The sequence below is a fragment of the Podarcis liolepis genome (assembly GCF_965112155.1).
Source record: "Podarcis liolepis genome assembly, chromosome: 2".
Taxonomy (NCBI): Eukaryota; Metazoa; Chordata; class Lepidosauria; order Squamata; family Lacertidae; genus Podarcis; species Podarcis liolepis.
Window position 1 is genome coordinate 120,689,863 of NC_139555.1, and position 14,908 is coordinate 120,704,770.

Genomic DNA, 14,908 nt, shown 5'->3' on the forward strand with positions numbered 1-14,908 from the left:
CCCTTTATTCACCTTGCATATAATTATATTTCTACTATTAATTTCAACTTCTTTCCCCCCTCCTAATTCTATTCTTAGTTCATAAATATTACATCAAACCTGCTAATGTTTTGACGTTTTTACAGTGTTCTCTAAAATAGTCTATAAAGTTTCCCCATTCTTGATTGAATTTTTTCTCATCTTGGTGCCTGATCTTCAGCTATTTCGGCAGAGTCAGTCATCTTAGTTATCCATTTTTCTTTCTTTGGGATCTTTTCTTCTTTCCACATCTGGGCTAGTAGCATTCTGGCCACTGTAGTCGCATACATAAAACAGTCCCCTTTGCTTCCTTGGCAATTCTCCTCCTATTACACCTAGTAAAAAAGCCTCTGGTTTTTTTTTAACTAATTTTAAGAATTTTAAAAAGTTCATTGTATATCATTTCCCAGAAGCCCTTTACTTTTTTACACATCCACCACATTTGGAAAAAATTGTTCGTTCCTTATCCTTACATTTCCAGCATAAGTTAGAGATATCTTTATACATTTCAGCAAGCTTTACTGGAGTCAAATACCATCAGTATATCATCTTCATATAATTTTATTTTAATGAACTACAAGCCGTGAATTTTAAAATCTCTTTCCACAGCTTTTCCTATGATTCAAGTGGTATATTATAACCTATGTCTTTTGCCCAGTGTATCATTACAGCTTTAACCTCTTCATCTTTCGTTTCCCATTCCAGCAGTGGTTTGTACATTCTTGATAACAATTTCTCATTATTTTCTAATAATTCATTTTTGAACTTTGAGAATTCCTTCCCAAAGTCCTTCTCTTTGTCACCTCTGAATATGTCATTTATTTGGCAATATTGTAACCAATCTGTTAACAGAGCTTTTTTATCCTCAGATTCTTTCACCTTTAATTTGTTTTCTACTTCTGTTAACAGATCTTTGTATGTTGCCCAGTTTCGTGTTTACCTCTTTTTACAGATATGGTTTCTAATGGGGAAAGCCACAAAGGTGTCTTGTTCTCTAATAAATTCTTATATTTGTCCCATACTTGGTAAATTGATTCCCTTATAATGTGGTTCAGGAATCCCTCATGCACCTTTGTTTTCTCATACCAAAATTCAGAATGCTAACCAAATCTATTATCACGTCCTTCCAGATCTGATACTTCAATATTGTTTAACTATATCCATTAGCCAATCATGTGCAGCCAATCACGGGCTGCATTTTAAATTGCATTTTAACCTGTATTTTAAATTGGTCCCCCCCCTTATTTTTACTGTGATTTTATTGGTGTTACCCGCCCTGAGCCCGGCTCTGGCTGGGGAGGGCAGGGTATAAATAAAAGTTATTATTATTGTTGTTATTATTATTGCACATAATCCCCTGCCCAGCAACAAAGGATCGAGAGCAGGGGTAGCAACCTAAGGTTCAGGGGCCGGATGCGGCCCCATTGCCCTCTAAATCTGGCCTGCGGATGGTCTGGGAATCAGTGTGTTTTTACATGAGTAAAGGCTGGGCTGGATGAATCCCAAGCCGGAATTAAGATCACCGGAAGAAATATCAGCAACCTCAGATATGCAGATGACAAAACCTTGATGGCAGAAAGTGAGGAGGAATTAAAGAACCTTTTAATGAGGGTGAAAGAGGAGAGAGCAAAATATGGTCTGAAGTTCAACATCAAAAAAACGAAGATCATGGCCACTGGGCCCATCACCTCCTGGCAAATAGAAGGGGAAGAAATGGAGGCAGTGATAGATTTTACTTTCTTGGGCTCCATGATCACTTCAGATGGCGACAGCAGTCACGAAAATAAAAGACGCCTACTCCTTGGGAGAAGGGCAATGACAGGCCTAGACAGCATCTTGAGAAGTAGAGACGTCATCTTGCCAACAAAGGTCTGTATAGTTAAAGCCATGGTTTTCCCAGTAGTGATGTATGGAAGTGAGAGCTGGACCATCAAGAAGGCTGATCGCCGAAGAATTGATGCTTTTGAATTATGGTGCTGGAGGAGACTCTTGAGAGTCCCATGGACTGCAAGAAGATCAAACCTATCCATTCGGAAGGAAATCAGCCCTGAGTGCTCACTGGAAGGACAGATCCTGAAGCTGAGGCTCCAAGACTTTGGCCACCTCAGGAGAAGAGAAGACTCCCTGGAAAAGACCCTGATGTTGGGAAAGATGGAGGGCACAAGGAGAAGGGGACGACAGAGGACGAGGTGGTTGGACAGTGTTCTCGAAGCTACAAACATGAGTTTGACCTAACTAGGAGGCAGTGGAAGACAGAAGTGCCTGGCGTGCTCTGGTCCAGGGGGTCACGAAGAGTCGGACGCGACTAAACAACTAAACAACAACAAAGATTGTGTCTTTTTATTTCAAATGCATCTCTGGGTTATTTGTGGGGCATAGGAATTTGTTTATCCCCCCCCCAAAAAAAATAGTCCAGCCCCCCACATGGGCTGAGGGACAGTGGACCAGCCCGCAGCTGAAAAAGGTTGCTGACCCCGGATCAAGAGGCTTCAAGAGGCTGCTGAACATCCTAACGGGTTAAAGGAACTTTAACAGGATTCCTAGAGAGGAAGGGGAAGTGGAGAGGATTCCTAGAGAGGAAGGGGCAGTGGAGAGGATTCCTAGAGAGGAAGGGGAGGGTGGTCTCATACCGGAAGTGCATCTCCACCCCCCCCCACCAACCCACCTCTCCTGTAGGGAAGCTGCTTCTGTCTCCCCCAAGCGCTGCATCGGTGGCCCCACCTGGGATCTGGTGAGCCGCCCCCCAAAAAATTGTCTCTTTGAAGGGTAGGGGTCCCTGGGCTGCAGGGGTGGGTGCCTAGGAGGACCTGAAAGGGAGGGGTGAGGAGGGGGAGATTCCGGGAGCCCAGGCTTTGAATGGGGAGAAAATGTGGGGTGGGGGGGTTAGGGGTAGCCGGCTGAGAGTGTTTAGGGAGCCAAACCCTGGCCCCACTTTGCCCCATAGCGAGGCAGCCTCTGCAGCAGATTCTTCTGGGATCTGCCCAACACAACACACAATAATAGTAATAATAGTAGTAGTAGTAGTAATAATAATAATAATAATTTGTACCCCGCCCATCTGGCTGGCTGAAGAGGAGCCTGGCTGAAAGGAGCTTCCTCCCGAGTAATAATAATAATAATAATAATAATAATAATTTGTACCCCAGCCACTCTGGGCGGCTTCCAACAAAGATTAAAAATACATTAAAATGTCACACGTAAAAACTTCCCTGCACACAAGCTTTTAGGGATCCAGGCTTCTTTCTCCCTCCTCTCTGCAGCCAGCAAGAGGCCCCTTGGATGTTTCATGCCATAGAGAGGTTTCAAGTAGGTCTGCAGGGCTGGGCTGGGGGGCTGGGAGAGAATCATCAGCTGCGCTTCTGTTAGGATTTGCACCGCCACCACAGTCAGGCACATACCCTCCAACATTTTTATTTTTACTTTTTAATATAATTTTTATTAAGTTTTCTGTTTTACATCTTTGAATATTCATTTAGACAACCTTGAAATATCAGTGACTTCCCTTCTTCTCTTTCCATGGTTCATTTTGCATAGCATAAATCCCTGCATATTTTATATAAACTAAAGCATTCAGTATTCCATTATTACTTCCATCAAAACTTATTTACACTGTTGAATTCATCTTGATGCTGCCAATGTTTTCAAGTGTACACAATTCCCCCCCCCCATATATTCAATAAACATTTTCCAATCTTCTTTAAACAAATGTTCTTCTTGTTCACTTATTCTGTAAATTAGATCTGCAAGCTGTGCATATTCCAACAGTTTAAGTTGCCATTCTTCTTTGGTTGGGACTTTGCTCGTATAATATTATCAAAATCATCATCCTATGATTTATACCCCGCCCATCTGTCTGGTTTGCCCCAGCCATTCTGAGCAGCTTCCAACATATATAAAAACATAAAGGTAAAGGGACCCTGACCATTAGGTCCAGTCGTGACCGACTGGGGTTGCGGGGCTCATTTCGCTTTACTGGGTGAGGGAGCCGGTTGCTGACCCCTTCCGGGTCATGTGTCCAGCATGACTAAGCCACTTCTGGCGAACCAGAGCAGCGCATGGAAACGCCGTTTACCTTCCCGCCAGAGCGATACCTATTTATCTACTTGCACTTTGAGGTGCTTTCGAACTGCTAGGTTGGCAGGAGCAGGGACCGAGCAATGGCAGCTCACCCCGTTGTGGGGATTCGAACTGCCGACCTTCTTATCAGCAAGTCCCAGGCTCTGTGGTTTAACCCACAGCGCCACCCGCGTCCCTTATAAAAACATAATAAATTATTAAACATTAAAAAACTTCCCTGTACAGGGCTGGGGGGGGGGGTCGGATAGCTACATACCTTCTAGCATTTCCCTGATGAAAATAGGGAGGTCCCAGGGAAAAGCGAGACATTCAGAGATCAAATCAGAAACCAGGGTGGCTTCTGTAAGTAAATCCCTGGAAAATAGGGACACTTGGAGGGTCTGCAGGCACGGTGGACACTCGTGTGTGTTGGTGTGCGCTTTCAGATGTGCAGCACATAACCCGTGCAGGGGAACTTTTTTTTTTGTTTGTCCCGGAGTACAGAAGCACAGCTGAAAATGGGAACCCTTTTTAATCTAAGGCAGCAGGTATACCAGTGGGAAGTAAACAGGCTTGTGTGCGAGTGGTTTATGGATTACGCAGTGAGGATTATAGAGAAGGGGTGGGGATGGGAATCAGTGGAAGGCTGAGAGCCATAAGGGATGGACTGGAGAGAGGGATGGATGCAGGATCCTCTGATTCCCAAGGGCATGGAAGGCTTTAATCCAGAGCCCTCACGCGACATAACTGCCCTCTAATCCCCAGTACGGTCGTATCTCGGAAGTCAAATGGAATCCGTTCTGGAAGTCCATCCGACTTCCAAAAAGTTTGGAAAACAAAGCGCTGCTTCTGATTGGCTGCAGGAAGCTCCTGCAGCCAATAACTTATATGAAACAAAGCAACATTCAACAATCCAACAGGATCTAATAGTAAGGTAAAGGTAAATGGACCCCTGACCATTAGGTCCAGTCGTTACCAACTCTGGGGTTGCAGCGCTCCTCTCGCTTTATTGGCCGAGGGAGCCAGCATACAGCTTCCGGGTCATGTGGCCAGCATGACTAAGCCACTTCTGGCGAACCAGAGCAGTGTACGGAAATACCATTTACCTTCCCGCTGGAATGGTACCTATTTATCTACTTGCACTTTGACGTGCTTTCGAACTGCTAGGTTGGCAGGAGCTGGGACCGAGCAACGGGAGCTCACCCCGTTGCAGGGATTCGAACCGCCGACCTTCTGATCGGCAAGTCCTAGGCTCTGTGGTTTAACCCACAGCGCCACAGCAAATAATAATTAAGCAGTTCAACCACAATAAAGAATTACCAATATATAATAAAAGTAACATCAAATCACAATGCATAACATACCACAAAACGTACAAAACCATGTAAAAGGATCAAATTGAGAAACAAAGAAGCACAACTTATGAAACTATTTTTTTAAATAAAATATCCCTGAATGAATGAATTGTTCCATACTGCTGCTGCTGCTGTTCTCAAAGTCATAGTCTGGGAAAAGCTAGGTGGGGCAAGGCAGGTGGAAAATAATAATAATAATAATAATAATAATAATAATAATAATAATAATAATAATAAATTTATACCCCACCCTTTCCATTTCAGAAAACCAGGCTCAGGGCAGCTAACAACAAATTTAAGACACTTAATTATAAAAGCAGCATAAAATATGAATAACAATAAAATTCAAAAATCAATTTAGGGCTAGCTGGCTGAATTGGTCCTACTTGGGCCAGCGAGGAGGCCAGGGGAGAACTAGCTGTGGGGTCTCAGAGTGGGTAATCTTCATAAAAGGGGAGGGGGAGGGAAGGGAAAGGAAACAAAAGATCAGGCTGAATTCAAATTAAAGGCCAGGCGGAATAGCTCTGTCTTACAGGCCCGACGGAAGGAGGTTAAATCCTGAAGGGTCTTAGTCTCATGGGACAGAGCATTCCACCAGGTTGGAGCCATCACCGAAAAGGCCCTGGCCCTGGTGGAGGATAGTCTAAATTCTTTAGGGCCCGGGACCTCTAAACTATGGTTATTCATGGACCTTAAGGTCCTCTGCGGGGCATACCAGGAGAGGTGGTCCCGTAGATACGTTAATATAAATATTTATTTATACATAAATATAAGCAGTCCAAATGCCCAAGTAGATATCTAAATGAAACTGACTATTATAAGCCGTGCAATCAGATGTAGAAAGAGCAGTGAGATCTTCAGGCCACTGGGTGTTAGATGTTGAGTCCTCCTCCATTCAGCCTTGCAGTAATTTAGCCCCATAGGGACTTGGAGAACCCATGTTTGTTGTCCATCTGTTAGTCCAAAGAGCTGCTTCGTAGCCAGACTCGTCCAGCTTTGGTGAACGGAAAGCTTCTAGCCGTAACAATTCTATGATTCTCTAACAAGCCGTTTTCTTCACTTTGCAGGGCTTGCTTGTACCTTGAATCAGGGCAGCTTTTGCCTTGAAAAGGCAGATTGGAAGAAGAGGGGAGAGCCAGAGGATTCCTTGGAGCACAGACCCAACATGGATGGACAAGCCACAGCTGGCCTTGACACCACCCGAGTTGGGAGGAGTGAGGGATTCTGGGAAAGAACCGTGCAGAATATCCTGGGTGCGGAGGACGCCCTCAGCTCAGACTCTCAGCGCCAACGTTTCAGGCGGTTCCACTACCAGGAGGCCGAGGGGCCCCGAGAGGTTTGCAACCTGCTTCATGACTTCTGCCGTCGGTGGCTGAAGCCAGAGCTCCACTCTAAGACTCAGATCTTGGACCTGGTGATCCTGGAGCAGTTCCTGGCTGTCCTTCCCCCGGAGATGCAAAGCTGGGTGAGGGAATGTGGAGCAGAGACCTGTTCCCAGGCGGTGGCCCTGGCCGAAGGTTTCCTCCTGAGCCAGGCAGAGGACAGGAAGCCGGAAGAGCCGCAGGTTTGGAAAAGTTTTGTTCAGGTGGTTTGAAAGGGCTGAGGAACGTGAAGCAGAAAATCCCAAAACTCCCTATATTTTTCAAATCCGTTCTGAAACATAGCTGTCAACCGTCCCTTATTTGGCGGGAAACTCCCTTATCCCAGAGCCATGTCCTGCTGCTGTCCCTTATTGATGATGTCCCTTAAATTTCCTGGGTTTCATGCTCGCCCGGCTCTGGAGGGAAGCAGCGGCTCGGGGGTCCTCCGCCGCGAGAGAGCACGTGCGCACGAGCTGCCGTGTCTCCGTCTCTGCTTTTTCCCCCTCAGGTTGAGGAGGCGGGTGGTGGCAGGCGGGCGGGCAGCCCCTCTGTTGTGAGACTTCTGCCGCTCTGCCAGGGGAAGACGGAGGCTGTGGCTGAGGAGGTGGCCTGAGGGAAGAGGAAGAGAAGGGGATGGACGCAGAAGGACGGCACTTCAGCGGCTGCTGCGGCGCCGCAACCGCCTCATGCCAGGCTCGCGGGCGGCATGGGTGAGAGTCTCCTTCCCTCCCTCTCGTGCGGCGAAGGGCCGATGGAACTCCTCACGCCAGGACGACGGCAGCCCCGACGTGCTGCTTAGCATCCCCTCCAACCAGTGCAACATCTTAATGTAGTGATTTCCCCCTCTTCATCCCTTTCATAACTCTATTTTAATAAATCATTTGTCCATCCATAGTTCAAATTTTTACTACAAGTTTTCTGTCAATCCTACCAATGTATGTAACTCTTTACAAGAGCTTTTCAACTAAATTATAAACTTTCCCCTTTCTTTATTAAAGAGGTCCTCTTCCTGGTTTCTAATTCTGCCTGTAAGCTTTGCCTTATCGACGTCGTTCATCAGTTTTGTCTGCCATTCTTCTTCGGTCGGAGTTGTAGACCCTTAGGATCATCCAGTCCAGCCCCCTGCAAAACACAGTCAGTGGCAGCCAAAGCAGCCTGGCTCCATCAGTGGCGGATTTCTGTATAAGCTAAGCAAAATCCCTTATTTTGGCTGCTGATCCCTTATTTTCGAGGCTGCTGGTCCCTTATTTTCAAATCTGGAAGTTGACAGCTATGTTCTGAAAGTGTCCCAAATGCCAAAGCCTTTGCCGCTAACGCTCCTTTTCTCATCCTCCCCCCCGCCCCTCCCTCTTTTCTGGTTAAGGGTCTGTTCACAGAAGTCGCCACTGATTTCCTTGATGCTGTGAAGGCTCCAGAGAACATCAGAGAGATTCCCCTGCAAAGGTGGAAGGTGCTGGAGGAGAAGGAGGGAGGCGCCATCTTGCTGGGTAATGGAGCATGAACACGAACTTGGTCTCCTTCCATTAATCATTGGGAAACAAACTTTTTGTTGCATTGACACCTGCAGTTGTTCTAACCTGATTTTGACGTGCTGATTTCATATCAGAAGTTGGTTTTGTTCTGTAAGCTCCAGTTTTTTTGCAATTCCTGTTTTTCACTTTTCACCATAATCTTTCACAATGCAAGAATTCAGTATTTTATTAAACACATAGCCAAAGTAGTACAATATGAGTATAAATGTAAGTGACTTATATAGCATTGAACATGACATGTATCGCATTGAAAATGACATGTATATCTATGTACAGTTGGAGGTATGCAAAAAAATGTATTCCCTTGGGATACTGGGGAACAATTTTTTTTTCATTTTCTTTTGCATGAGATTTTTCAACTGTTCTTATATGTTCTTATATGGTCCAATCTGAAAAATACAAATATTTAGGTTAGGTTAGGTTACAAAACTATAAAAATAAATAAAAATGAAGTTTGCAAAACAATAATTACCATGTGGTTAGGGTAGATTAACGTATCAGTGTCCACTAATCCTCAGTGTAAATATGACATATCGGCAAAAGTCGGAAACTGCAAGATAACTATAGCATGTACACGAAAATTGATTTCAGATTTGAAATCAGCATTGAAAGAACATATAAGAACAGTTGAAAAATCTCATGCAACAGAAAATGGGGGAAAAATTCTTCCCCAGTGTTATGGAAGAAATCTGCTCTGTGTGTGTGTGTGTGTGTGTGTGTGCTTGCGCACGCACGCGCAGGAGGGCAAGATACACTTCCTTCTGGTCCTTTTCCACAGTTCAATGTGATGTTTATTTTCAGCACTTGAACACATGGAAGCCAACTTGTACTTTGCCAAGATCCCAGCTGGGGAGAGATGTCTTTGCACGGTACAGTCAAACCTCAGTTGTCGAATGTAACCCGTCCCATTCGGCTTCCGAAATGTTCGACAACCGAGGCACGGTTTCTGATTGGCTGCAGGAGATTCCTGCACTCCAGCGGAAGCAGCTTCGGACGTTTGGCTTCCGAAAAACGTTTGAAAACCAGAACACTTCCGGGTTTGGGGTGTTTGGGAGCTGAAATGTTCCGAAACGGAGGTATTTGGGAACCGAGGTTTGACTGTACTGAAAATGAAAGCGTCTATATAATGAAATATACATGACAGATTATAGTGTACATGACATTTTGTAATATACATGACATTTTGTAATGTCAAGGGGGTGCTTAGACATGGGCCACTTAACCTCTGAGACAAGCCCATTCTGATCTTTGTCTCCCACCTTTGTCTCTCACAGGCGATGGAATGATGCCAGCGAGACTTAACCATCCATTTCTTTCTGGTGGAAGGGAAGCGGTTGCTGTGGCAACGGACCAGGTAAGGGGAAGGACCAATGGGGCTGCCAGGAGGTAGTCAGGGTGTGTCTGTATTTTGGCATTTAAAGGGGGGAAGTTATGGGGTCAAGGAAGTTGCCCAACAGGAAGGCTGTGGATGCAGGGGTCGCAGGAAGGCAGCATTGGTAAGTTTTATGAATTGGGGTGGTGTTATCTATAAAGGGGGAAATATTTGCTTTTCTTTCAGGACCCAGCATCGTTTGAGGATGTGGCTGTGTGTTTCACGGCAGAGGAGTGGGTTCTGCTGGATCCTGACCAAAGAGCTCTACACAAAGAAGTCATGGAGGAGAACTGTGGGATCGTGGCCTCTCTCAGTAAAAGTATATTTCCCTAGTGGATTATAGTATTTATTTAGAAATTATATATGAATTTTAGCTGCTGCTTCTGTTTTGCAGAATCCCAACAATTTAGTACCTCCTTCTTTCCATAAAGTAAAGGGTAAAGGGACCCCTGACCATTAGTTCCAGTCGTGGCTGACTCTGGGGTTGTGGCTCTCATCTCGCTTTATTGGCCGAGGGAGCCGGCATACAGCTTCCGAGTCATGTGGCCAGCATGACTAAGCCACTTCTGGTGAACCAGAGCAGCACACGGAAACGCCGTTTACCTTCCCGCCAGAGTGGTACCTATTTATCTACTTGCACTTTGACGTGCTTTCAAACTGCTAGGTTGGCAGGAGCAGAGACTGAGCAACGGGAGCTCACCCCGTCGTCAGGATTCGAACCGCTGACCTTCTGATCGGCAAGCCCTAGGCTCTGTGGTTTAACCCACAGCGCCACCTGTGTCCCCCTTCTTTCAATAGAGCAGGATTTATCTATTTTTCTTTATCGAAACATTTATATCCCCCCCCTTTCCATTGAACAGAAATCTACAAGTTGGCTAACAATGCTTGGACCTCAATATGAACAATTAAAACTAGAACACAATCAAAACAACAGTTTGTAAAAGTGAGAGATATATATGGGCATATCTGTACACATAGTCCATATTTGCAAAGAAGCTTCAGTAACAACATTAGATTTTTTTAAACTGATGAATTTAATAATTTCCCAGGTGCCCATGAAAAATCCTGTTGTATATTCATGGAACTTAGCACAACAGTTCAAACTGGTGAATTATTTTCTATGTCTTGCCCTGATGCACAAAAGATTTTCAAATTTTGACAATTCCTTCCTTAAAAATAGGGTTTTGATTTGTTAAATGTTAACCTTGTTTTTTTCTTTTTAAAGAAACTGCATTAGCATGTCTTCTGCAAATTATGTCCCTCCCTGTTCTCTCAATTCCACCATGTCACATCCACTAAATTGACACTCTAGAATCAAAAAATCTGGCTCTCCTATCTTGTCTTGGTGGTTTCTGTCATCAGAATATAACCACCTATATGTGGTCTGTCACAAAAGGATTTCTGGTTCTGTTTCTACCTCATTTTCCTGTTTTCATTACAGCACGCAGAAAGGACCTTCATTATAGTTCTGATCTGGCTACACATCAAAGCATTCATATTGGGGAGAAACCTTATCAGTGCCTGCAGTGCGGAAAGAGTTTCCATCCGAACAGGACTTCACATCAGATAATTCACACAGGGGAGGAGCCATATCGGTGCTTAGAGTGTGAAAAGGCTTTTCATGAGAACAAAAGTCTCACTTATCAAACTCATCAGAAAATTCACACAGTGGAGAAAATTTATACGCCCTTGGAGTGTGTGAAGAGCTTTGAACAAAACAGAACTCTCACTAATCATCAGAGAATTCACAGAGAAGAGAAACCCTATCAGTGCTTGGAGTGTGGAAAGTTCTTCAGCAGCAGGACGAAGCTCACTGATCATCAGAGAACTCACACAGGGGAGAAGCCATATCAATGCTTAGTGTGTGGAATGAGCTTCACTCAGAAGAGGAATCTCACCTGTCACCAGACAATTCACACAGGGGAGAAACCATATCAGTGCCTGGAGTGCGGAAAGAGCTTCAGGCAGAATTTAACTCTTACTTACCACCAAAGAATTCACACCGGGGAGAAACCCTACGAATGCTTGGAGTGCAGAAAGAGCTTCATTCGGAAGTGCGATCTCACTTATCACCAAAGAACTCACTCCGGGGAGAAACCACATAAATGCCTGGAGTGTGGAAAGAGCTTCATGCAAAAGACGAGCCTCACTTCTCATCAAAAAATTCATACCGGAGACAAACCATATAAATGCTCAGAGTGCGGGAAGGGTTTCTGCCTGAACAAAGACCTCATTCGCCATCAGAGAGTTCACACAGGGGAGAAACCGTACAAATGCCTGGAATGTGGGAAGTGCTTCACACAGAAGACGATTCTTACTGCTCATCAGAGAGTTCATACCGGGGAGAAACCGTATCAGTGCTTGGAATGTGGAAAGGGCTTCACACAAAAGGCAAATCTCACCTATCATCAAGGAATTCACACAGGGGAGAAACCGTATCAGTGTTTGGTGTGTGGAAAGTGCTTCTGTCTGAGCAGGGACCTCACTTCTCATCAAAGAATTCACACGCAGGAGAAACCATACCAGTGCAATGTGGGAACGGCTTCGATACAAGGACATACTTTCATTGTCATGAAAGAATTCACTCAGGGGCAAAAACATATAAGTACCTGGAGTGTGGAAAGAGCTTCAGATAGACTATAACTCTTACTTATCATCAGATAATTCACTCAGTGGAAAAGCGTGTGAATTCTGTGATTGTGGAAAGCATTACCGTATGAATTCATGATTTCAAGGCTCTCTGCCCCACCCCTGACCATATAGGGGTTTTTTTAAATCCCCAATTAAACATTAACCCTGACCCCAAATTGATTTGGGGCCAGATCCTGGTTGGGTGTCCCCCTGGTTAGGGTGAGGGGTGCAGCCCTAGGAGCAAACAAGTTACATTATCCATGTATGAATTCAGTATTTTTGTGTTTGTTAGAATTCCTGAGCGACACCAGTTCCTTTCTGCTAGTGTGTGCATGTGTGTAGATACTGACACACAAACAAGCAAGCAAACATATATCATGTGATGGATGCCCAGGGTGGTCCTAACAGGAAGAGTCAAACTTTGTTTCACTCCCGCAACTGATGGGTGGAGGAACGGGGATAGGGAGAGATTTGGGATATCACTGAACAAGCGTAACTCTGGCATTGGGTGTATTTTCTCAGCTAAGTGGATTTTGGGTTGCAAACCTTTAAGAAATGCTTCATTTCTCTTTCTGAAAGCATCTAAAAGAAAAAGAAATGTATATTTACAGTACTGGACACAGCTGTGTAAAACAAGGAAAGGATGTTCTGCGTGGTATATTGGTGCTAGAAAAACAGGATAGAGCTTTTCGTATACATAAGTGAAATAAATGTCTTAAACTGTGTTTTTGTTGCCTGTCCTCGCACCTCAGCACGGAGGGGAGGGGCTGGAGACACCTTCAGTGACACCTGTCAAATCTGAACGCAGGGAGGTCAAAAGGCCTTTTCCTTTTTCATCTCTTTCTGCTCCCATCTCTCTTGGGGCTATGTTCCGTGGACCTTTCCCTACAGGGTCAAAATTGTAAGTTGGAAACTCCCCAGGAGAGGGACCCTTTTGTTTTCATGTCTCCGTTGCTCTTTCAGGGTGGGAAATTCTCTGTGGGCTGGTAAGCCAGATCTGTCTCTAGCCCTGTTGGCCAACTTCCATAGGAGGGCAAGGCAATTCACTTGTCGAATCGCCTGATATCGAGCGTGGTTTCTCTCAAGCACCGGACAGCCGTCTGCTTCACATCTTTCGGCCACCCTGTGCTCCACAAAGCAATGAGCGTAAGTCTGGGTCCAGGCTTTTTTGAGGGTCAGGGCAGTGAGAAAACAAAAGTGACCCTTATTTTCTCGCTGCCCCCCCCACTTACATCCAGACTTTCTTCTGTTCTGCTGCTGTGTGTTCTTCAAATACAGGGAGGTGACAGGGAAGTGGGACGATGCCCTTCAAGGCTGCTGCTTCTTCCTTTAAACAAGGTCAGCACCCCCACCGGAAGAGGGCAAGTGAAGGCTTGAAGATGGGGATGGCCTGCTAGATGAAGTTTGGGTACCACTTTGTGTCAGTCTGCGGAGGAGAGCGTGGCTGGGGAAACCCAGCCAGATGGGCAGGGCACAAATAATAAATTCTTCTTATTATAAATTCTTATTATCATAAGCCCTCAGATGTTCTGCAATGGGAGCGCGGAGGGTTCCTCCATCTTTTACACACCTTGCTTTTGTTAACTGAGAAATCTGAGGGCTCCCTTGGACAAAAAAACAAGGACACCAGCCAGGAATACCAGAGCAAAACAGCAGCCAGTAGGCTTGGTCTTTATGGAAGGCTGTCGCAACAGGACTCCCACCTGCAACAAGATGGAAGCCCTGAAAAAAAGAGCCCCCAAACTTTTATTAGCTGCTAATCCCCATGTTAGGTAAAGGTAAAGGGACCCCTGACCATTAGGTCCAGTCGTGGCCGACTCTGGGGTTGCGGTGCTCATTTCACTTTATTGGCCAAGGGAGCCGGCATACAGCTTCCGGGTCATGTGGCCAGCAGGACTAAGCCGCTTCTGGCAAACCAGAGCAGGACACGGGAAGGTAATTTACCTTCCCGCCGGAACGGTACCTATTTATCTACTTGATTCGAACCACCGACCTTCTGATCGGCAAGTCCTAGGCTCTGTGGTTTAACCCACAGCGCCACCCGCATCCCTATAATCCCCATGTTACACCCCCCCAACTACATCACGGTTACATCATGAAAGGGGAGGTCTGGTGGCAGTAATCTGAGCATCCTGGACCCTGCCCCATGGTTCCCCTTGCCCTCCACCAAACACCCATCAAGTGTAACAAGAGATATTTACATTTCCCTGTTTCCCAGCCAAGTCAGTAACACCCTTTTGTCTTCATGTGGGCTTGTTATGTCTGGAATGGCTACCTGTCTGGCACTCAGGTATCAGGATGCCAGGAATTATCACTCAGGCAGAGGGGCTGCTGAGTAGCTGAGCTCACATGTCTATATGAATTTCCGAAGTTTTCCCAGTGAGCCAGTACATAGATACATCTATCAGTGAATTCTTACATTTGGTATCGTGCAGCAAAGGCCCTTTGAATAGATAGGAAGAAACTGTGATGAAGTGTTTTGTAGAGACAAATCACAAAAGTCACAAAGGCGATTGTGCTGATTTTGGTAGTGGGCTGCATGTGCATGATATCTGCTGGAGGGCCAATCCCCCCCCAAAACTA

General features: G+C 45.4%; 2 protein-coding genes across 3 annotated transcripts in view; both read left to right on the forward strand.

Moving 5' to 3' along the window:
• Positions 1 to 14,908, forward strand: part of LOC310701787 (uncharacterized protein) — a 224,343-nt gene that overhangs the window by 141,341 nt on the left and 68,094 nt on the right. The window lies entirely within an intron of this gene.
• LOC310701350 (uncharacterized protein) lies at positions 2,553 to 13,050 on the forward strand. Of its 2 annotated transcripts, none has more exons than XM_083492113.1 (6): positions 2,553 to 2,749; positions 6,497 to 6,993; positions 8,154 to 8,277; positions 9,597 to 9,676; positions 9,881 to 10,013; positions 11,136 to 13,050. In XM_083492113.1, exons 2-6 carry the CDS (start codon positions 6,595 to 6,597, stop codon positions 12,335 to 12,337), a joined length of 1,938 nt encoding a protein of 645 aa, XP_083348239.1. In that variant the 5' UTR covers positions 2,553 to 2,749; positions 6,497 to 6,594; the 3' UTR covers positions 12,338 to 13,050. The 2 variants fall into 2 exon arrangements, with proteins under 2 accessions (XP_083348239.1, XP_083348238.1); XM_083492112.1 differs by having other exon boundaries at positions 2,611 to 2,749; positions 6,497 to 7,014.

What these genes read in the sequence shown, in the direction of transcription:
- LOC310701350 (XM_083492112.1), top strand. Translation starts at nt 6,595, where the DNA reads ATGGATGGACAAGCCACAGCTGGCCTTGACACCACCCGAGTTGGGAGG. An exon ending in TTTGGAAAAGTTTTGTTCAG is followed by an intron (nt 7,015 to 8,153) that starts GTGGTTTGAAAG and finishes TTTCTGGTTAAG; the next exon opens with GGTCTGTTCACAGAAGTCGC. An exon ending in GGGAGGCGCCATCTTGCTGG is followed by an intron (nt 8,278 to 9,596) that starts GTAATGGAGCAT and finishes TGTCTCTCACAG; the next exon opens with GCGATGGAATGATGCCAGCG.